This window comes from Salvelinus namaycush, chromosome 3 (genome assembly GCF_016432855.1).
Source record: "Salvelinus namaycush isolate Seneca chromosome 3, SaNama_1.0, whole genome shotgun sequence".
NCBI classification, from domain to species: domain Eukaryota; kingdom Metazoa; phylum Chordata; class Actinopteri; order Salmoniformes; family Salmonidae; genus Salvelinus; species Salvelinus namaycush.
The window spans coordinates 64,435,620-64,458,969 of NC_052309.1; the positions used below are offsets into that span (position 1 = coordinate 64,435,620).

The 23,350-nt window shown below is 40.8% G+C and overlaps 1 protein-coding gene across 1 annotated transcript; it reads left to right on the forward strand.

Moving 5' to 3' along the window:
- Positions 1–1,109: 1,109 nt before the first annotated feature.
- LOC120043976 lies at positions 1,110–22,836 on the forward strand (the record flags this gene model as incomplete). The annotated part of the gene is made up of 6 exons (XM_038988571.1): positions 1,110–1,119; positions 4,663–4,964; positions 8,668–8,683; positions 17,757–18,080; positions 20,744–20,816; positions 22,662–22,836. Coding segments are annotated over 6 exons (900 nt in total), but the record flags the coding sequence as incomplete, so codon positions are not given.
- Positions 22,837–23,350: the final 514 nt, after the last annotated feature.

Below are 23,350 nucleotides of genomic sequence, written 5' to 3' on the forward strand. Positions count from 1 at the left end.
GAGGGCAGGTAAATTGCCCCCGGTGATGCGTTGTGCACACTGCCCCCCCCCCCTGGAGAGCCTTGCGGTTGATGGAAGTTTAGTTGCCGTACCAAGTGGTGATACAGCCCAACAGGATGCTCTTGATTGTGCATCTGTAGAAGTTTGTGAGAGTTTTAGGTGACAAGCCAAATTTCTTCAGCCTCCTGAGGTTGAAGATGCGCTGTTGCGTTCCGTGATGTGTATGCTGAGGAACTTAAAACTTTCCACCTTTCCGCTGCTATCCCATCGACGTGAATAGGGGGGTGCTCCCTCTGCTGTTTTCTGAAGTCCAAGATAATTTCCTTTGTTTTGTTGACATTGAGTGAGAGGTTGTTTTCCTGACACCACACTCCGAGTGCCTTTACCTCCTCCCAGTAGGCTGTCTCGTCATTGTTGGTAATCAAGCCCACTACTGTTGTGTCGTCTGCAAACTTGATGATTTAATTGGAGGCGTGCATGGCCACACAGTCACTGGTGAACAGGGAGTACAGGAGGGGGCTGAGCACCCACCCTTGTGGGGCCCCAGTGTTGAGGTGGTTCCTACCTTCACCACCTGGGGGCGGCCTATCAAAGTCCAGGACCCAATTGCACAGGGCAGGGTTGAGACCCAGGGCCTTAAGCTTAATAATGAACTTGGAGGGTACTATGGTGTTGAATGCTGAGCTGTAGTCAATGGACATCATTCCTATATAGGTATTCCTTTTGTCCAGATGGGATAGGGCAGTGTGCAGTGTGATGGCGATCACATCATCTGTGGACCTGTTGGGGCGATATGCAAACTGAAGTGGGTGGCAGGTAAGGTGGAGGTGATACTGCGCATGCTCTGAGGACGCGGCTAGGGATGCCGTCTGGGCCAGCAGCCTTGCAAGGGTTAACACGTTTAAATGTCTTACTCACGTCGGCCACAGAGAAGGAGAGGGGGGGCCCGCTGTCCTTGGTAGCGGGCCGTGTCGGTGGCACTGTATTCTCCTCAAAGCGGGCAAAGAAGGTGTTTAGTTTATCTGGAAGAAAGACATTGGTGTCCGTGACGTGGCTGGTTTTGTTTTTGTAGTCCGTAATTGCCTGTAGACTCTGCCACATAGGTCTTGTGTCTGAGCCGTTGAATTGTGACTCCACTTTGTCCCTATATTGACATTTCGCTTGTTTGATTGCATTGCGGAGGGAATAACTACACTGTTTGTATTCGGCCATATTCCCCTTACATCTTTCCATGGTTGAATGCGGTGGTTCTCACTTTCAGTTTTGCGCAAATGCCACCATCTATCCATGGTTTCTGGTTAGGGTAGGTTTTAATTGTCACAGTGGGTACAACATCTTCAATGCACTTTCTTACAAACTCACTCACCGAGTTAGCTTACAAATCAATGTTACTTTCAGAGGCTTCCCGGAACATTTCCCAGTCCGCGTGATCAAAACAGCGTGGATTCCGATTGGTCAGACCAGCGTTGAATGGTTCTAGTCACGGGTACATCCTGTTTGAGTTTCTGCCTATAAGACGGTAGGAGCAAGATGGAGTCGTGGTCGGATTTGCCGAAGGGAGGGCGGGGAGGGCCTTGTATGCATCTTGGAAGTTGGAATAGCAATGATCCAGTGTATTGCCCGCGCGGATGCTACAGTCAATGTGCTGGTAGAATTTAGGTAGCCTTATTAAAATCCCCAGCTACAATAAATGGAGCCTCAGGATTTATGGTTTCCAGTTTACATAAAGTCCAGTGAAGTTCCTTGAGGGCCGTCGAGGTATCTGCTTGGGGGGACATACACGGCTGTGACTATAATCGAAGAGAAATCTCTTGGGAGATAATGTGGTTGGCATTTGATTGTAAGAAATTCTAGGTCAGGTGAACAATATGACTTGAGTTCCTGTATGTTGTTATGATTACACCATGAGTCGTTAATGATGAAGCATTCACCCCCGCCTTCTTCTTACCAGAGATATGTTTTTTTCTGTCAGCACAACGCATGAAGAAACCCGGTGGCTGTACCGACTCGGACAACACATCCCGAGAGAGCCATGTTTCTCTCTCCCGAGAGAGCCAATGTTACAATCTCTGATGTCTCTCTGGAAGGCAACTCTTGCCCTAATTTCGTCCACCTTGTTGTCTAGAGACTGGACATTGGTGAGTAATATGCTTGGAACCGGTGGGTGGTGTGCATGCCTTCGAAGTCTGACCAGGAGGCCGCTCCGTCTACCTCTCCTGCGGCGACGTTGTTTTGGGTTGGCCTCTGGGATTAGATCCAATGTCCTGGGTGGTGGTCCAAACAAATGATCCGCTTCGGAAATGTAAGTTGCATCACCCTTATATCCAATAGTTATTCCCGGCTGCATGTAATAACACTTGTGATTTTCTGGGCTAACAATGTAATAAAACCTAAAAATCATTAAAAAACGAAATACTGCATAGTTTCCTAAGGACTCGAAGCGAGGCGACCATCTCTGACGCCATCTTGCCAGACTTGGTGCTATGTGACCAGATGAGGGCAGCCTAGAGCAGAGCAGAGCAGGTACTAATACAGATTTAAAACCAACAGATAGGTTGTGATTACTGTTGCCTCATTAAACTAGATGTCTTTGACCAATAGGTGTTGTCTTGCAGAAGCCTTCACTCTCCACAGACCCTTCCTATTCTGCCTTCTTGCATGGAGAGGAGGTCCAACTCACCTGCAGTCTTCCATCCCGTATCCTCTGTAATGCTGTGGAGTTCATCTTCTATCTGAATGGAGACTGTCATGAATGTGACCGTTGGATCCTCACAGCCCAGGGCTACTTTAACAAAGTTTAAGATGGATGCTTCACACCAGGGCAGTTACCGCTGTCTCTACAGAACCCTCTCCAACAGCCAAGCCATCAGCTCCCCTTACAGCAACGTTACTAAAGGTGAGGTGGTAGTTGGGAAATAAGTGTTGCCTAATCTACAGTGAGCTCCAAAAATATTAGGGCCGTGACAAATATTTTGTTTTGGCTCTGTACTCCAGCGGTTTAGATTTGAAATGATACAATGACTGAGGTCAAAGTGCAGACAGTCAGCTTTAATTTGAAGGTATGTTCATTCTTATCGGGCGAACCGTTTAGAAATTACAGCACTTTTTGTATCTAGTCCACCAAGTATTTGGACAAATTGAATTATACAGTATGTGTATCAAAGTAATCAAAAGATTAGTATTTGGTCCCATATTCGACGCACGCAATGATTACATCAATATTGTGACTCTACACACTTGTTGGATGCATTTGCTGTTTGTTTTGGTTGTTTCAGATTATTTTGTGGGGTATGATATTTGTGCGTCTAACATGCTGACTACACTGCTCGCATCGCGTGCGCGAGCATTGCAAAATAAATTTAAACATACATGTTATTCAATTATTGCACCCACGCTGCTCGCACGTGCCAACGAGCGTCTGCATTGCCAAGCTCTAAAATAGAAGTCAGTTCTATTTGTGATGCTGATCGCTGGTGCAAGCCCTGCCTCTCCCATCTCCTCATTGGTTTATAGAAGCAGATACCCACGTGCCATCTCCTCTTTGGTTATACCCACGTGGGCGATTGAAAGACAACTGAGTTCGTCGGTCGTCGTGGTAATTCTATGAAAGTTTAGATGCCAATCGCCACATACAGGCCAAAGAAGAAAAAGCCTGGAAGTAGGAGAGATGACTAGAAACAATTCGGTTGACTGTTTTATGTGTGGATTAATTGTCGGATTAGAGGACCTTGTGCATTTCAGGTAAAATAACAACTCAACGTTTATCTCCCAGGACAAATTAGCTAGCAACAGCAAGCTAGCTAAATAGGACAAATTAGCAAGCAACTGCAAGCTAGCTAACTAAATTGTCATAAATGTTTAATGCTTTTCGACCTGTCCCCGAATTAATATAATTGGTTCAGAGTGTTTTGATATTTTAACCTGCGTGTCGTGATCGCGTTTGGTGTGGGGGGACAAAATCAATTTGCGCACGATGGAGCGCACGCAGCCGGTTTGGGTACAGTGTAACTTTCTCACTCATCATTATTCACGATTTATTCAGGATTATCCATAATCATGGTAGAACATTAATGTAGAAGTGTTTAGAACCATATTATATTCTTATTTAAAATAAAAGTAAATCCAAAATGACACAATCCAATTTTTATCATTCATTTCTATTGGGCACAAGATCATCTAAAACACAACCAAAACAAACAGCAACTGCATCCCAAAAAATGTCACAGGCTTGATGTAGACATTGCATGCTATGAACATCGAACCAAATACTAAACATTTGCCTACTTTAATAGACACATACGTGAAATTGTCCCAATACTTTTGGGCCCCTAAAATGGGGACTATGTACAAAAAGTGCTGTAATTTCTAAACGGTTCACCCAATATGGATGAAAATACCCTCAGATTAAAGTGGACGGTCTGCACTTAACCTCATATTCATTGAGTAAATAAAATCCAGTGTTGGAGCACAGAGCCAAAACGAAACATTTGTCAGTGTCCCAAAAAGTTTTGGAGCTTGATGTATATACTGTATTTAAGATTCAGAGCCTTGATAGAGACAAGAGACTGATTACCTAGTCCATCAACACACATTTCTCAGTTAAAAGGTGTGAATATGTGAATAATCACATGACTTTCAAATTGCTGTTTACTTCCTTCCCAGTGGTCCTGCTACAGCCCAACATCTCTCTCAGTCCTCCAAATGGAGGGATGTTTTGGGAACCTCAAGGGCCAGAGGTGATCAGGGGCCACAGCTTCTCCATCACCTGCTCCATTCAGCCACAGTATTCTGGAGGCCTCTTCTATCTGGACTTCTCTGGGTCCAACAGGACTGAAACTAAGCCAGCAGTCAACTACTCCTCCTTCCACTTCCCTGTTGCAGACTATACAGACCAGGGGAAATACAGCTGCAGCTATGTCAACATCTCCACCCGATCATTCGGGTCGGCTAATAGGGAACTAGCTGTCACCATTAGAGTTAAGTAACACATGCTTTAAAAAAACATATTTAAAATAGCTTTTACATGAGAGAAAAATCGTAGTATTGTAAGATGATTCATAATCCTTCAAATCACCGTTTCATTGTTTTTATATCCTATGAATTTGCCATCTACAAATCTTGATCTGTAGGTCTAAATCTTGAAATACCTACATTTTCTTCAGCATTCATGGTCCCCATCATTGTCTCTGGAGGGACTGGTGGGGTAGCACTGCTTTTTTTCTGCTTCTTCTAGTCATCTGTCTAGTCATCTGGAGGACAAGGATGAACAGAAAGCCATCTACAGAGACTGACCAGGGAGAATGTAAGTGATATCACTATACTGTAAACTCTGAACTTGATTTACGCCTTGAGCCTGAAAAGTTAAGCAGCATCTCAAATTCGGCCCAAAGACTTTTGAAATAATTTTCTTTGTAAGGCTTTTTCCCCCCCTTGAGTTTGCTGTAACGAATATTCATGAGCGAACTGTTATGCAACAGGTATTGACAACAGACACAACAGAGGGGAGGACAACGAAGAGGAAGAGAACTATGTGAATGTTGAAAACGTCTGTTACCAGAGAGGTCTGGAGGGAGTGAAGGGTGCAAAGAAGAATGAGAAGGAAAAATGGCACAGCTATGGGAAATCAGAGGATGTCTATGTCAACGAGGAGGGAAACACTCAATGAAAGGGTGTTTGTGGGGGGTCTCATGAGAAAATGAATAGTGAAGACGATGATGAAGATTATGTTAATTTCTCCGCTCAGGACTATACAGCACATGATGTGAATGAAGACATTGATCAAAACTATTAGGAAAAGTAACAGTGGACTGTATGAAACCTGTCACTAAAGTAGCTCATTGGTATCAACACATGGATTTGGTCCTTCGTGACATGTTTATAAAGGGGCGGCAGGTGGCTTAGTGGTTAGAGCGTTGGGCCAGTTACTGAAAGGTTGCTGGATCGAAACCCTGAGCTGACAAGGTAAAAATCTGTCGTTCTGCCCCTGAACAAGGCAGTTAACCCACTGTTTCCCGGTAGGCCGCCATTGTAAATAAGAATTTGTTCCTAACTGACTTGCCTAGTTAAATAAAAAATTATAATTAAGATGCAAAAGCATAACAACTACGGTGGCTGTAGTTGACACTTAAACTAGACATATGAAATAATGGTATTTCTTTATTCTATTTAGCTTTTTGTAAGCATTCATATTTGACCCATTGGGTTGAATTCCAAACTAGTTTTTGTATGCATTGGTGTGGTGTCACTTTCTGTGTCTTTAATCACCTCCAGTGTTGTCCAACTATTGAATGATTTGCACTAAACTGAACTGGATCCTCATTGCATGTTTTGGAATTCCACTTATGTCTCCACTTCTTCTTTAGGAAGGAAAAGGTGTGACACTAATCCATGTCTCGTTAGGTCAAGACCATCAATCTATGCATTCTCTTTTTATTCTCTTTTGGTTTTCCACCAATCATACAAGGGCTATATTGACCACAGAACTGTCTACTCTACAGTACATACAGCCACAGCACAAATGAGGAAGTGACAGATGAGCTGTGAACTGGAAATGCATACTTATATAGTAGTCTTACATTCTCAAGACATTCTGCGACAGAGACTGGTCAACACGCTTTCACCAGAACGCTTGTTCAGGTCGACTAGAGAAAATACCCGTCTTTATTTCTGACATGAAGACACAAATATGGAATATCTTCTATCTGACAATGGGTGAGTTTAATTTCCAAAAAGTCCAATCTACTGGAATATGTCAGAAAATGGAGAAAACAGTAATATCTTGAAATGAATATTTTTAAGGGCTGCATATTGGATACAAGTACTCAGGGATGGATTCTACTTCAAATTGACAAAAGTGTATGTTCATCATTCATTTCTTTTAATGGTAAATTTTCTTGAAGCTTTATACGTGCACTGTTAAACCTCCACAGAGGGTTGAGTGTCTGCAGGTTCTCTCCTCCCTTGGGCTTGATTGATTAAGTAAGGTAACTGATTTATAAGGAACTCCCCTCACCTATAGTTCTTAATTGAAAGGAAAATAACTAAAACCAGCAGACACTAGGTCATCCATGTAATGAGTTTGAGTTTAATCTCAAGTAAAGATTTGGATCTCTGTCAGTAATGGGGAAGAACTAAGAGTAATCTCTCCAGACTATCATAAATCACTAGCCAATAGTCAAATGATCGGTCAATGTTTAGTAAATGGGTTGATACGCTCAATAGTATCCTTGACTAAGGAAATACCGACTTCTGCCAGATAATTGATACAAGCAATATATATTTTCATAGAATATATTTGACTACATTGAAATTGAGTTTTAAAACTAATTTCAATAATAATTCAACTTAAAATAATGCTAACGATTACCTGTAGATGTATTTAAAGACTGACTGAACTTCCTGATTTGGCCTCGTTTTGAAGCTTAGTCATTAAGAAACACTAGTGGCCTCATGATTGAAGCCAAACAACAGTTTTCTTGGGGGTGTGGTTTGATGTGGGTGTTTCTTGGGTTTGTTTTCGCCATTCAATTACAACAAACGCGAAAGGATGACACGCAAATCCGTGAAGCGCTCCTTATTTTTGTTTGTATGTATAAAAAATAGGAAAGGTAAGCTAAGTTATCTTTGCTATGGAGAGTAGAAAGTTTTGAAGTCAAGGACTTCTCCCCTCCTGACTGAATCGCCATCTCAACATCAGCTCAGTTCAGTTCCACATGTGTAGGCTAAAGCCTGCACTGACCTTGTGTTTAGCCAAGCTGGCAGCAGCTTGCTAGCATAGTTTGGGGATAGCTGAAGCTGGCTAGCCAATCAAGCTGAAATTCCCCTGTCAAATCAGTTATAGAAAATTAGCAAGAGCCAGTGTTTGGAATGTGTTTCATAAGACACTCGTTCTACAACGAGGGCGGCAGGTAACCTAGTGGTTAAAGCGTTGGACCTGTAACCGAAAGGTTGCTAGATTGAATCCCTGAGCTGACGGGGTAAAAATCTGTCGTTCTGCCCCTGAACGAGGCAGTTAACCCACTGTTCCTAGGCCGTTATTGTAAATAAGAATGTGTTCTTAACTGACTTTCCTAGTTAAATAAAATAAATACAACACCTTGCTATGACAGTAGCTTGCAATGCAGATTCAATGTTTCAACAAGATGTAAAGACGACTGCGAGTTGAATGCCCAGTCATGAGTCAGCTCAGCTTGCCTACAACACAATATTCTATAGCCTAACTGGCTAGTTTTGTCTCGTCTCTCCTTATGTCCACTCTTAGATCTTTGCCGGGGGGACAAATCCCAGAACTACTAGTATCCCTACAGGTGTAGGCTACACGTGGACATTGCACAAACATCGCCCAGCTTAAGTCTGGGTACCTTTATCAACTAAAAATTGGCGATTGTGTTTTTGTTGCAAAGACGAAACATATCCTGTCAATATCATATTGGTGTGCTTATGAAGACAATCTGCCTACTCTTAACAAGCAAATATATGTAAGTTGTGTGTAGAGTACAACTTCAGCTGTCTAACTACAATGGCATTCTATTTGGCCAAATCTAAGGATTTGTCTAACCACACACAGACATGCACAGTTCTGTGGGCGAGGTTCTGGCTTCAAGTCGCCAGTGGGTGATGAAGTCCCTTCCCATCTACGTAATGCATTACAGGTGAGGACAGGTGCAGTCATGTGGCAGGAGGGGTGGATAGGGCTGTTACGGTGACCGTATTACCGCCAAACCGGCGGTCACGAGTCATGACACAGACAAATTCCATGTGACCGTTTAGTCACGGTGACTAGGCTTCTGATGCTGCTGCTGATAGGCTTCTGATGCTGCTGATGGTCATTAGTAGCCTACCAAACTTGATAATTGCTGGGTACTCCGCACTCTATTGTCCCTCTGCACTCTATTGTCCCTCTAATCACTCTGACGTCAATGCAAATGTTTTAGAACATCAAATCAAACATGAGAGCCCATGAGCTTATGTTACGCAAGATTTCTATAGGCTATGTAATTCACTATTTATTTTCTATCCCATGCCCCTGTTCCAAGACAGGTACATGATAATGGTCCATTCTATATCAAGACTATTCACACATACAGTGCAGTCGTGAAGTATTCAGACCCCCCTTCACTTTTTTCCAAATGTTGTTACATTGTAGCCTTATTCTAAAATTGATTAAATAAATCAAAAATCATCAATCTATCCACAATACCCCATAATGACAAAGCAAACACAGGTTTCTAGATACTTTTGCACATTTATATAAAATAAAAAACACATTTTATTACAGGTGCAGACCTTACAGTGAAATACTTACTTACAAGCCCTTAACCAACAATGCAGTTTTAAGATAAATACCCCCCCAAAAAGAAATAAAGAGCAGCAGTAAAATAACAATAGCGAAGCTACATACAGGGGGTACCGGTACAGAGTCAATGTGCGGGGGCACCGGTTAGTCGAGGCAATTGAGGTAATATATACACATGTGGGTAGAGTTATTAAAGTGACTTATGCATATATAATTACATAGAGTAGCAGCAGTGTAAAAGAGGGGGGATGGGGGCAATGCAAGTAGTCTGGGTAGCGTTTTCACCTGTGTGATGATCAAGGGTGGGTTTTGAATAATCATTCTGATTGGCTGGGCTTGGCTCCCCAGTTATGTGGAATCCATAGATTAGGGCCTAATGATTTTATTTAAATTGACTGATTTCCTTCTTTGAAGTGTAACTCAGTAAAATCTTTGAAATTGTTGCATGTTGCGTTTATATTTTTCTTCAGTTTAAATACCACATGAGTCCTCTTACTTTTGAAAACTTTACAGTCCTATTGATCAAACACTATGAACAGGTAGGCTCTCTCCCTCAGTTGCCTATGCACATCAACAACAACACGATCAACAACTAATGTTAGCTAGGCTAGGCTAGGGGTAGAGGTTAGGGTTAGGGTTAAGGTTAGGATTAAGTTTAGGAGTTAGGTTAAAGGGTTAAGGTTAGGGGAAGGGTTAGCTAACATACTAAGTAGTTGCAAAGTAGCTAAAAAGTAGTAAGTGGTTGAAAAGTAAAAAATTAACTAAAATGCTAAAGTTGACTGTGATGAGATTCAAACTCGCAACCTTCAGATTTCTAGACGTTATACTGTCCTTGTCACGGATGGGCAGCAGATGACTACACCGGGTTCCAGTCCTATCAGCTAAAAACAAGAAGAAGTGGCCCCAGTGGGAGCCAACAATGGACAATTGAGGAGTGGAAATACATTGCCTGGTCTGACAAATCCCGTTTCAGGATTTGGTGTAAGCACCATGAGTCTATGGCCCCATTCTGCCTGGTGTCAACGGTACAGGCTGGTGGTGATGGTGTAATGGTGTGGGGAATGTATTCCTGGCACGTTAGTTTGTTTTATGCCAATTGAGCAACGTTTGAAGCCCAGCCTGGTCTGGGACACTCAAATTAGTATAATATGTTACATTTGGTATGGCTACATAAGACAGATGGTTACTTGAGACAAAAACGAAAGTAGGGTGCTTGGTCGCGGTGGATGGGTAGGCATATAACGCAAACATCTAGTTTGAATCTTATCAGGGACAACTTTAGCATTTTAGCTAATTAGCAACTACCTACTACTTTTTAGCTACTTTGCATCTACTTAGCATGTAAGCTAACCCTTCCCCTAACCTAAACCCTTTTAGCTAACCCTTCCCCCAACCTTTAACCTAACTCCTAAACGTAACCCTAACCTTAACCCTAATCCCTAGCCTAGCAAACGTTAGCCACCTAGCTAGAATTCATAAGATATCGTATCATGTGTCATTTGGTTAGTTAGCAAGACATGTGAATCACTTTGCTAGCTAGCTATGCTGAACTTGAAAGACTGTTATCCACAGCTAGCATAGCAGGCAGGCAAGTTCCCATTCAGTTGTCAAAATGTGGGGTAGGATCAGCATACATTGGCAGGCAAGCTGCAGAAGGGCGAGCAGGCTACTTACTATTCCCCATCGTTTATCCGCGTATTGTTAACAGCCAACTACAAATTTAAAATGTTTGAGAGTGTTTATCTACTGTTCCTTCATTAGATTTTATCTAATCTCGCTCTGGCTAACATTAGCCACCTAACTAGAATTCATAACATTTCATACGTCTTGCAAATTCGAAACATATTGTACGTTTTTCCAATTTGAAACATTGTACATTTTGCAAATTCGTAATATATAATACGAATTGTAATTCATAACATATCATACGAAATGGGTAATGGACATCCACAGATTACTACATACCATATGAAACGTAACATATCATACTAAATGGAGTGTTTCGGATTTACGTAGAGAATAATACAAAATGGTCTGAGACCAGGTTAGAATGCTGCACCTTGTATCATCCATTCCCCGAATAATCCAGGGTGTTCTGGAGGCAAAGGAGGGTCCTACCCAGTACTAGACGAATATACCTAATAAACTGGCCACTGAGTGTATATAAAACAACAGAAAATCCAGTTTTAGACTGCACTGGGCCTTTAAGTAGTTGTAGTGGACAGTTAGGAATACAGTAATAGTTTAAGGCAAACGAGAGAGAAAAAGTTTTCGAAGCGGACAGATATTTGAGAATTTTTTAACTGCCGTAACTGCCATTTCCTGTAATCTAGAGCAAACAGTACCCTATTAGGGTGTGTTGCCTGGCCTTAAATGATAACAAATAGAGTCAAATAATGCCCACAGGTGGCACAGCGCCACTCTTACCTTCTTTGGGCAGAACTCTGATTAGTACATCATTCATGTTTGATTGAATTTAGTTTATGCTAACTAAACATTCTCACTATCCTCACTAAAATAGACATTGCCTTTCACATACTGAACTGACCAATCACACAGCATGCTTTGTTTGTGGTGAACCACAGAATATTGCATGCTGGCTCATCTTCAGTTTTGTCTCAGCTGTGTGGGTATTTTGAGACATTGACAACCACTAATTTCAAATTCAATTTGTTTTTCTTTATTAGTCTATCTATGGAATGGACCTCTACCTGCAGGTAAGTGAATCTCCTTTGGTTTCAGTCATGTCAATTCCTGAAAAAGCTGTGGCAACAATTGCATGAAACACAATATCTTTAGCATAGACATCTTTTTGACATCCAAATATTGATATTAAGATGTCTTAACATTAACATTAGAATCAGTAGTAGTTCATACTATACCGCATTCATAGTATGCTGCACACATCACAAAAGAAAATGCTGGGTTGTTTGGATGACCCAACTGCTGGGTTGCAGGCATTGGGTCACTTAGTTTGGTTGATTTCTTTAAAAACTGACAGTTATTGATGCTGGGTTGTTTATGTTGGGTTATTGAGTATATCTCAATTACCCAGCATAAACAATCCAGCACCCAGTGGGTCATGGAGGTGTGGCTTAGTAGGGGTGTGGCTTTCAGATGATAATTCTTGTCATTCCGGTTAATACGTTCTGTTGTATTGTTATCACATATTAAGGTTGAACATCGATACTTTTGTAACTTTAATGAAGCTTACAAAAGTGTATGAGTTCGTTAAAAGCCTATGCACATCCCAATGTTGGGATATGTACATGTCAGTGGAGGCTCCTTAGAGTTGGAAGGGGAGCACCATCCTTCTCAGTGAAATTCATATTTTTTTTAAATTATAAACATTTAGATAGATTATCCTTTTTAGATTAAACTATACTAAATATAGTCACCAAATAATTGCTCAAAACACACTATTTTGCAAAGGCCTACAGTAGCCTCAACAGCACTCTGTAGGGTAGCACCATGGTGTAGCTTGAGGACAACTAGCTTCCGTCTTCCTCTTGGCACATTGACTTCAATACAAAACCTAGGACGCTCATGGTTCTCACCCCCTTCCATAGACTTAAACAGTAATTATGACAAATTCTGGAGGACATCCTGCAGCCTATCAGAGCTTTTGCAGTATGAACTGACATGTTCTCCACCCAATCAAAGGATCAAATAATTAATCTAGTACTGAAAGCATACGCTACAGCCAGCTAGCACTGCAGTGTATAAAATGTGGTGAGTAATTGACTCAAACAGAGAGAACGACAATAGTTGAGCAGTTTTGAACGAATTAATTCAGTCCCGAATGAAGGAGAAATAGAGAGAGAGAGAGATTTCGTAATTTTTTTGCACTTCAGTTTCACTTACTTAGCTAGCAAATTTTGCCTACTGAAACACCTTGCTCAAACAGAGGGATGCTATGTTAGCTAGCTGGCTATGACTTTCCAAAAGAACGCTGGAACTCTTCCAAGTCAAAGTAAGCTTTTGGTATTACTAATTTATTGCCACTGGGGCCTCGTATCTCTCCTCTTCCCTTCGCTTGTGGACTTCTAGGCACAACACATCAGCTGTATGTGACCAGGCTAAAAAACCTGTCCGTCCACGTGTCACTGTCTGTCACCTCAAATTTGTCTCTCAACCTACGTTGTGAACTTTCATTCATAGGCTAGGTTGTAGCAACCCTCATGATGGGTATAGGGAAAATGTGAGTATCATGTAGTAGCCTAAACCTATCGCTGTTACATTGAATTGTGTGAATGGACTATGAATGAGTCATCCAATATGCTGTATTAGAAAGAAGGCCATGCTCATGAAATTTAATCTTCCTTCCTCATATTAAACAGCACTAACCGCCACTGGTACATTTCCTAATACATATCTCAACATTTTTTCTCAATGTTGGGATATGTAAATAATAATGTTCTGAATTTTATATTAGCATACGTCATGTGCAAAAATATAGAAAGTTAGCGGTGTAGAAACTTAAAATGATAAACAGGAATGACATTTACTCTCATGGGTGGCCAGAAATAACTATATGAATGCCACGCCCATAATAAGTCACACCTCCTGAAAATTAATAACCTATGGATTACATTAAAAAAGACCTAGCTGTTCGGTCAACCCAACTGATGGTTAAAAAAACAACAACTGATGGTTAAATCAACCCATGTTTGGTTTATCCCAACAACACAACATGTTGGGTTATTCATGCAGCACAACTGTGTGGGTCCAAATAACCCATTGTGTGCTCTGTCCACTATTTAACCAGCTCTGGGTTACGACATTTTTTTGCCCATCATTTTATAGAGTGCAGATGAATTCTCTGAGTTATTATTTTTTTACAATTTGTTTTTACATTTACCACAGCCATGAATTTTGATGTATAACTGTCCATGTCTTTAAACCTCATAGAAAGTGCCCAGATCAGACTGGTCAATGGTCTCTGCTCTGGGAGAGTGGAGATCTATCACAACGGCCAGTGGGGAACAGTGTGTGATGACGACTGGAATATGAATGATGCTAAGGTGGTCTGTAAACAGCTGGGCTGTGGGAGTGCTATAAGTTCCCCGGGGTCTGCCCGCTTTGTTCAGGGCACTGGGCAGATCTGGATGGATAATATTGAATGCTCCGATAATGAAAGCACACTCACACAGTGCTCACACACTACAACACATAACTGCAATCACAGTGAAGATGCTGGTGTTGTCTGCCTCTCAGGTAGGAAGTGGTTTTATCGTGTTATAGACATCTTGTGAAATGAGTGATGCACAAACAATTTGAAATCCTAGCCAAAGGCAAAAACATTAACAGAAAAAAATCAAATGAACAATGGGGTAGAAACATGACACAATTAATTTGGAATACCATTACTAGTGAATTTAAATGTGTTGGGTCAGTTATATGCAATGTTCACTTCAGATCCACATAAAGAGAGCAGTTCAGTCCTTTTAGGAGGACAGATAATGGAACGGAGCCCTACGTGTGTCTTGTCTTTTCTTGTAACTAATACAGAATACTTTTGTACAGGTTTAACTCTAAGGATGCCTATCCTCTCTGCAACACCTTCCCACTCAGCTTTTTCACCTGGTGAAATGGTACAGTTCACCTGCACTGTCCCTCAACGAATTGCCATCACTGCAAACTTTGACTTACATAGGGGAGGATCTTCAATAATGACCCAAGCAGTTGGAACCACTCAGACCAGTAAGACTTTCACATTGTCCAGTCTGCAATCTGCACACCAGGGAAGGTACAGTTGTCTACAACAGATAACCCAGAATGGTCAGAAAATGATCAGCTCTTCTTCCAGCAACTCCATGGACATCACTATTGGTGAGTAAGACTGCGAACACACTTACAGTTGAGGGCACAAACCTTTTCTAAAAACGTGTTTTGCAGAACAGGTTTATTTAACAAACTATCACTAGTAGACGCTAGAGCAACTTGTTGCACACGCATTGCAGCAATGTTTCTGCCAAAAACTGTTCAATGCCTGCTTCTGTAAGGTTACATAAGCAGTGCCTTCAGAAAGTATTCACACCCCTTGACTTTTTCCACATTTTGTTGTTACAAAGTGGGATTAAAATGTCAGCAATCTACACAAAATACTCTGTTAAAGTGGAAGAAAAAGTATAGTCAATATGCCAGTGACACAAAATCTCAATTGAATCAGTTATAAATTCAGGTCGTAACACAACAAAATGTGGAAAAATTCAAGAGGTGTGAATACTTTCTGAAGGCTCTGTGGGTTAATATTTCACCACATACACAACTGCCATGTCTTGTTTAGCTTTAAGAAAACTTATTGACATGTTCCTGATAGCTGACAAGATTGTTTCCCAGTTCAGGCAGCATTCCAGAGCAAAAAGAGAAAGCCTGAAGCTAACAAAATAAAGCGCAAGTTTGTGCTTTAGACAACATGAAGACTGAGTTTTCAAGTTTTTACAGTCAATCTTTTTGCTGGAGCAACTTAAAATATTACATTTAGTGGTTTTAAGTTTACCAAACCAACATACAGATGCGGTCAAATATATGGAGCAACTTGTTGAATTGCTATTTTTACCGATAGGCACCTGCAACTAACCACAGGTGAGATAAATTTCACATTAACGGGAGTCATTGCCTCCAACCAAATTAATTTGAATTTTAAATAATTTAATCCAGACCATTTTATTATTTGTATTTTATTGAAACATGGCAATTTCTGTTTAGGTCGGTGCAGTTTTAAATCAAACATATACATTGGAAACACCAGCGTTCTTTCAATTTCAACGTATTTTTGAAGAAATAGTGAATCGTACAAGGGTGCCAATACATTTCACCACGTCTGTACATTCATCGCAACCTGTGCTGCTGTTTTCGCCTTCCTCCACCCCAATCCCTAATTAATTGTTGTTCTGCTTTCTTTTTATAAGGGGGTGAGATATTCTGCTCTGATCCACAGCAAAACAATTATTTAACTGGCTTTATTATGACCATATTACACCTTGATTTCTGTGACCAATCAATCAATCAAATTGATTTATAAAGCCCTTTTTACATCAGCCGATGTCACAAAGTGCTATACAGAAACCCAGCCTAAAATACCAAACAGCATGCAATGCAGATGTAGAAGCACGGTGGCTAGGAAAAACTCCCTGGAAAGGCAGGTGGCCAAGATGTTCAAACGTTCATAGATGACCAGCAGGGTCAAATAATAATAATAATCACAGTGGTTGTAGAGGGTACAACAGGTCAGCACCTCAGGACTAAATGTCAATTGGCTTTTCATAGCCGATCATTCAGAGTTAGAGACAGCAGGTGCGGTAGAGAGAGAGAGTCGAAAACAGCAGGTCCGGGACAAGGTAGCAAGCCCGCTGAACAGGTCAGGGTTCCATACCCGCAAGCAGAACAGTTGAAACTGGAGCAGCAGCATGACCAGGTGGACAGCAAGTGACCCTCCCAAAGCCCCAAATAAATCTGAGATCTGCCACAGAGGTTGCCTGGGGTGACGGTGTTGACATCATCTGCTCCGTCACATTCAAACATTCAAATTACAGAAGACTTTAGGCTCGTTCAGAATGGACAAAACCACAAGTAGCTACTCTGTCATCTTCAACGTTCCTAAAGTGGACTTTAGCCATGAGGGGTCAAACCGATGTCAGTATGAGACTGGGGTATCCAGTCGAGACTTCAGCTCCCCTCAAAATGACTCTGTTGAATTCTCTGTTATAGGTGAGCAACTAAAAATTAATGGGTGAACACCATCAGCAAGAGGAACACTGGGTTCCGAGATTATAAGTTCTTTAATTGTTACAAGAATTTTGTTCTCAGTTGTTCATAATACCCAATTGAATTAATTACTCAGCCTGAAACCCAGAATTTGTAAGAAACTGGTTGAAATGAATCCGGCGGAGGCCCAGCTACAATTGTCAGCAATGTTTATTTAGAGAGCTCTGCTGTGTATATACAAAAACGTTCCTTTAATACCTTCTCTTAACCTACGCACATACACACTAAACTTTGGATTCTCCCTTCTTCTCCTGAAGTCTCACCAAAGTTTATTACCACACAGCTGACAGTTCCAGTCCCCTCCAGATACGGGAAATCTGAAGGGGCTCTCCATGTCTTATCTTATCTCCCCAGAGTTATAGCCGGGTCGGTTCAAACATAGTTTAATGATCCACTTTGTTTTCTATAGGCACACACATACCTTCCTCTCTTCCCATGTACATGCTACATAACCTCTTTATTATGAACTAACATTATTTATCAATACAGAAAAACAGGGTAGAATTCAATTAGTTCTAGTTCTAGTTAAATGTATACATCATTTAGTCATTATTCATAAAATTCATAACAATGCACGAGTTTGGAAATCTCTTCATAATGTATTCTAACATAGTGTTCTCTTGTCGAGAAAGATGACTGTTATGCTGCAGTTAAGTGCACACGTTAACAACCTGCTCTTGTCTTTTGCTAGTCGACTTGTTACAGCCCAACATCTCTCTCAGTGCTCCAAATGGAGGGATGTTCTGGGGACTTCAGGGGCCAGAGGTGACCAGGGGCCACAGCTTCTCCATCACCTGCTCCATTCAGCCACAGTATCCTGGAGGCCTCTTCTATCTGGACTTCTCTGGCTCCAACAGGACTGAAACTAAGCCAGCAGTCAACCACTCTGCCTCCTTTCACTTTCCTGTTGCAGAGTATACAGACCAGGGGAACTACAGTTGTGTTTATGAAGTTAATGTCTCCACCCAGTCATTCCATTCTATCAAGACTGAGTTGCTGACAGTCAGCATTCGAGGTAAAATATATTTTAGTTTCATGTTTTCAAGTGAGTTACCATGAAGGCCATATTTAAGGATTGTGAGTAGAAAAATACATAGATATTATCAGTTCTATCATTCATGCAATATTTTTTTAAGACCAATGTTTTACATTGCAGAAGAATTTGATAGCTATACGAATTCTGAAATGTAGTCTTCTGAAGGATGTTGATTGTGGTGTTTCTCTCCATAGCATCCATAGTCCCCATTATTGCCTCTGGTGTAATAGTTGGGCTACTGCTCCTCCTGCTGCTGCTCATTCCTTGTCTAGTCTGGAGGAAGATACGCAGCAGAGAGCAGTCTATTATGATAAACCCGAGAGAAAGTAAGATCTAGCTCCTCTAATCAGGATTCAGGTTAGGGTTGCAAAATACCCAGGTTTTCAAGAACACCCAGTTGGAAGATTCCTGAAAATCAGGAAGGATTCATCAGGAAATGTGGAATCCTCCAACCAGGATATCTTGAAAACCTGGACATTTTGATTACTGGAATTTTTCAACCCTAATTTTGATATGGTTTTGTACTGTTTATGATATATATATTCCTGCTTATATTCACTGACATTATTTATTTGAATTAAACTGATCAATCCCTCAGCTGCCAATAACAACATTAGCACGTATGGAAACACTGTGGTTGCAGCGAGTGAGGAAAATGATGAAGAGGACTATGTCAACGTAGAAACCTTTGTCAACGTAGAAACCTTTGTCAACAAGAGCAAAGATGAAGACTTGAAAAAAGGATGCCATGCTGAAATGTATGTGAAAAAGGAGTTGCTTACCACTAAAAATAATGAGTAAGTTACAGTGGGGCAAAAAAGTATTTAGTCAGCCACCAATTGTGCAAGTTCTCCCACTTAAAAAGATGAGAGAGGCCTTTTCATCATAGGTACACTTCAACTATGACAGACAAAATTAGAAAAAAAAATCCAGAAAATCACATTGTAGGATTTTTAATGAATTTATTTGCAAATTATGGTGGAAAATAAGTATTTGGTCAATAACAAAAGTTTATCTCAATACTTTGTTATATACCCTTTGTTGGCAATGACAGAGGTCAAACGTTTTCTGTAAGTCTTCACAAGGTTTTCACACACTGTTGCTGGTATTTTGGCCCATTCCTCCTTGCGGATCTCCTCTAGAGCAGTGATGTTTTGGGGCTGTTGCTGGGCAACACAGACTTTCAACTCCCTCCAAAGATTTTATATGGGGTTGAGATCTGGAGACTGGCTAGGCCACTCCAGGACCTTGAATTGCTTCTTACGAAGCCACTCCTTCGTTGCCCGGGCGGTGTGTTTGGGATCATTGTCATGCTGAAAGACCCAGCCACGTTTCATCTTCAATGCCCTTGCTGATGGAAGGAGGTTTTCACTCAAAATCTCACGATACATGGCCCCATTCATTCTGTCCTTTACACGGATCAGTCGTACTGGTCCCTTTGCAGAAAAACAGCCCCAAAGCATGATGTTTCCACCCCCATGCTTCACAGTAGATATGGTGTTCTTTGGATGCAACTCAGCATTCTTTGTCCTCCAAACACGACGAGTTGAGTTTTTACCAAAAAGTTCTATTTCGGTTTCATCTGACCATATGACATTCTCCCAATCTTCTTCTGGATCATCCAAATGCTCTCTAGCAAACTTCCGACGGCCTGGACATGTACTGGCTTAAGCAGGGGGACACGTCTGGCACTGCAGGATTTGAGTCCCTGGCGGCGTAGTGTGTTACTGATGGTAGGCTTTGTTACTTTGGTCCCAGCTCTCTGCAGGTCATTCACTAGGTCCCCCCGTGTGGTTCTGGGATTTTTGCTCACCGTTCTTGTGATCATTTTGACCCCACGGGGTGAGATCTTGCGTGGAGCCCCAGATCGAGGGAGATTATCAGTGGTCTTGTATATCTTCCATTTCCTAATAATTGCTCCCACAGTTGATTTCTTCAAACCAAGCTGCTTACCTATTGCAGATTCAGTCTTCCCAGCCTGGTGCAGGTCTACAATTTTGTTTCTGGTGTCCTTTGAGAGCTCTTTGGTCTTGGCCATAGTGGAGTTTGGAGTGTGACTGTTTGAGGTTGTGGACAGCTGTCTTTTATACTGATAACAAGTTCAAAAAGGTGCCATTAATACAGGTAACGAGTGGAGGACAGAGGAGCCTCTTAAAGAAGAAGTTACAGGTCTGTGAGAGCCAGAAATCTTGCTTGTTTGTAGGTGACGAAAATCTTATTTTCCACCATAATTTGCAAATAAATTCATAAAAAATCCTAGAATGTGATTTTCGGGATATTTTTTTTTCTCATTTTGTCTGTCATAGTTGAAGTGTACCTATGATGAAAATTACAGGCCTCTCTCATCTTTTTAAGTGGGAGAACTTGCACAATTGGTGGCTGACTAAATACTTTTTTGTCCCACTGTATGCGTTGTCTCTACCTTCTTGCCCTTTGTGCTGTTGTCTGTGCCCGATCATGTTTGTAACCTATTTTGTGCTGCAACCATGTTGTTCTGCTGCCATGTTGTGTTGCTACCATGTTGTTGTCATGTTGTGTTGCTACCATGCTGTGTTGTCATGTGTTGCTGCCATGCTATGTTGTTGTCTTAGGTCTCTCTTAATGTAGTGTTGTGGTGTCTCTCTTGTCGTGATGTGTGTCAGCGACTGAGGAAAATGATGAAGAGGACTATGTCAACGTAGAAACCTTTGTCAACGTAGAAACCTTTGTCAACAAGTGTCACGTTCCTGACCTGTTTTCTGTTATTTTTGTATGTGTTTAGTTGGTCAGGGCGTGAGTTGGGGTGGGCATTCTATGTTTTGTGTTTCTATGTTTAGGTCATTTGTAATTAGCCTTATATGGTTCTCAATCAGGGACAGGTGTTTGACGTTTCCTCTGATTGAGAACCATATAAAGGTAGGCTGTTCACACTGTTTGTTTGTGGGTGATTGTCTCCTGTGTCCGTATTTGTTACCACACGGGACTGTATCGTTTGTTTGTAGTCTGTTCCTGTTCGTGAGTTCTTCGTGTATTTATGTAAGTTCCATGTTCAGGTCTGTCTACGTCGTTTTGTTATTTTGGTATCATTTCAAGTGTTTATCGTATCTCGTCTGGATTTAATAAATCATTATGTATTCAACATACGCTGCGCTTTGGTCCAATCCCTACTCCTCCTCTTCTTCCGAAGAGGAGGAGGACAGCCGTTACAACAAGAGCAAATATGAAGACTTGAAAAAAGGATGCCATGCGGGAATGTATATGAAAAGGGAGTTGCTTACCACCGGAAATAATGATAAAAAAATATCTGCAGTTATGAAAGGGTAACGTGTGCCAAAATCCTGACTTGAAGTCCAGGGGCCGGATTCACAAAACCTTCTTAAGAAGAAATTTCTTCATAACTGGCATAGACTTAAGAAGAAAGTTAAGCAAAGTTGCTATTCCTCAGTAAAGTTATTGGATATGTTCTTAATGTTTTTCCTAAGTTTCTTCCGAAGAAAAAAGTTAAGAAGAAACGGGATTCTTGAAAATAATGCTTTAGGATTTCTTCTTGGAAATGTACTTATCATTAAAATTATGAATATTAAACATCTAGGTACATACAAGTGTCCTATATCAGTTAAAAGCTTAAATTCTTGTTAATCTAACTGCATTGTCCGATTTACAATAGGCTAAACAACGAAAGCATGTCATGCGATTGTTTGAGGACGGCGCCCCACATCAAAATATTTTTCAACCAGCACAGGCTTCGTAAAATCACAAATAGCGATTAAATATTCACTTACTTTTGAAAATATTCCTCTGATTTGCAATCCAAAGGGTGCCAGCTATAACATGTAGTGTCGTTTTGTTAGATAAAATCATTTTTCTATATCCCAAAAAGTCAGTTTAGTTGGCGCCATCGATTTGAGTAATCCACTCGTTCAACTTGCAGAGAAAGGAATCCAAAAAGCTACCGCTAAACGTTGTTAAAACAAGTCAAAATACATTCCTATTCAACCCTCAGGTACCCTAAAATGTAATTAAACTATAATATTTCATACGGAAAGAAGTATGTTCAATAGGAAAGTAAAATTACCAGGTGCGTGTCCTCTTCGTTGCGTGCGCACAGACTGATTTCCAACTCGGACTCCCAGTACCAAAACTCAAAATTCTTCCTCGTTTGGGAAGAAACAAGCCTGAAACCTTGAACAAACACTGTTGACATCTAGTGTAAGCCATAGGAATTGCAATCTGGGAGTTGGAATTACATAAAACCCACAGCTTTCGATTGTAAGAGCATGGGCTCTCAAAAAAATAATATGTATTTTTGTTTTTTCTTTGAATTTTCTCCTACCATATCAATTGTGTTATAGTCTCAGACATTATTTTAACATTTCTACAAACTCCAAAGTGGTTTCTATCCAATGGAACCAATTATATGCATATCATGGCTTCTGGGCCTGAGTGACAGGCAGTTTACTTTGGGCATGTCAGTCAGACAGGAAGTGGAGAAAAATAGACCCTAGCCTGAGTTTTTTCATAAGTAATGTTTCGTGAATCTGGCCCCAGGCATGTAATTCAAATGTTTGTATTCATCCTCAGGAATGCCCCAGGAGCCATGAACAAGTTTGGAAACAACCAAGGTGAAGGGCCAGACGCAAGTGAGGAAGATGAGGCCGACTATGAAAATCTAGACCTGGAGCAGCTCACTTCATGTAAAGCTGGAAGGGAGAATGACTTTGAAGAAGATGACAACATATACGCAAACTATGAGTGAAGGCCTTGTAATACGAATGCTGATGCAGAGATATAGATGCCAGGAGAGGCATGAAAGGTTAGCTTTGTGAGTTGAATTATAAGGGCTTAAAAAAACAACTTTTTCATCAAAATGTTCACTTAGTAGATACGAGTAAAGGCTTTGTTTGAATATGAGTTAGAATTTCAATGTAAATAGTTTGGGTGTTTGATTTCTATTGTTGCCAGGTAATTGTATGAGTTTTCAGACTTGACTTTGTTATATTTTTAAATAATTAAATTATGACATTATTTACTTCAGTTTAAAAACATTGATTGTCTTGATGAATTGGCTGAACGCTTTGAACATAATCCATTATTTCATTTTTTTAAGTAAATATATTAATACTTTAGACTATTTCTCTTCTATAACGTTCAGTGTGCTGTCAATGAGTTGTGCTGTCAAAGAATAGTCCGTAGCAATGACTGGTTGTGATGTGCTAAACTTGAGACCAACTGTAAAAAAAAACATTTGTACTGTATGTGTCAAATCTAAC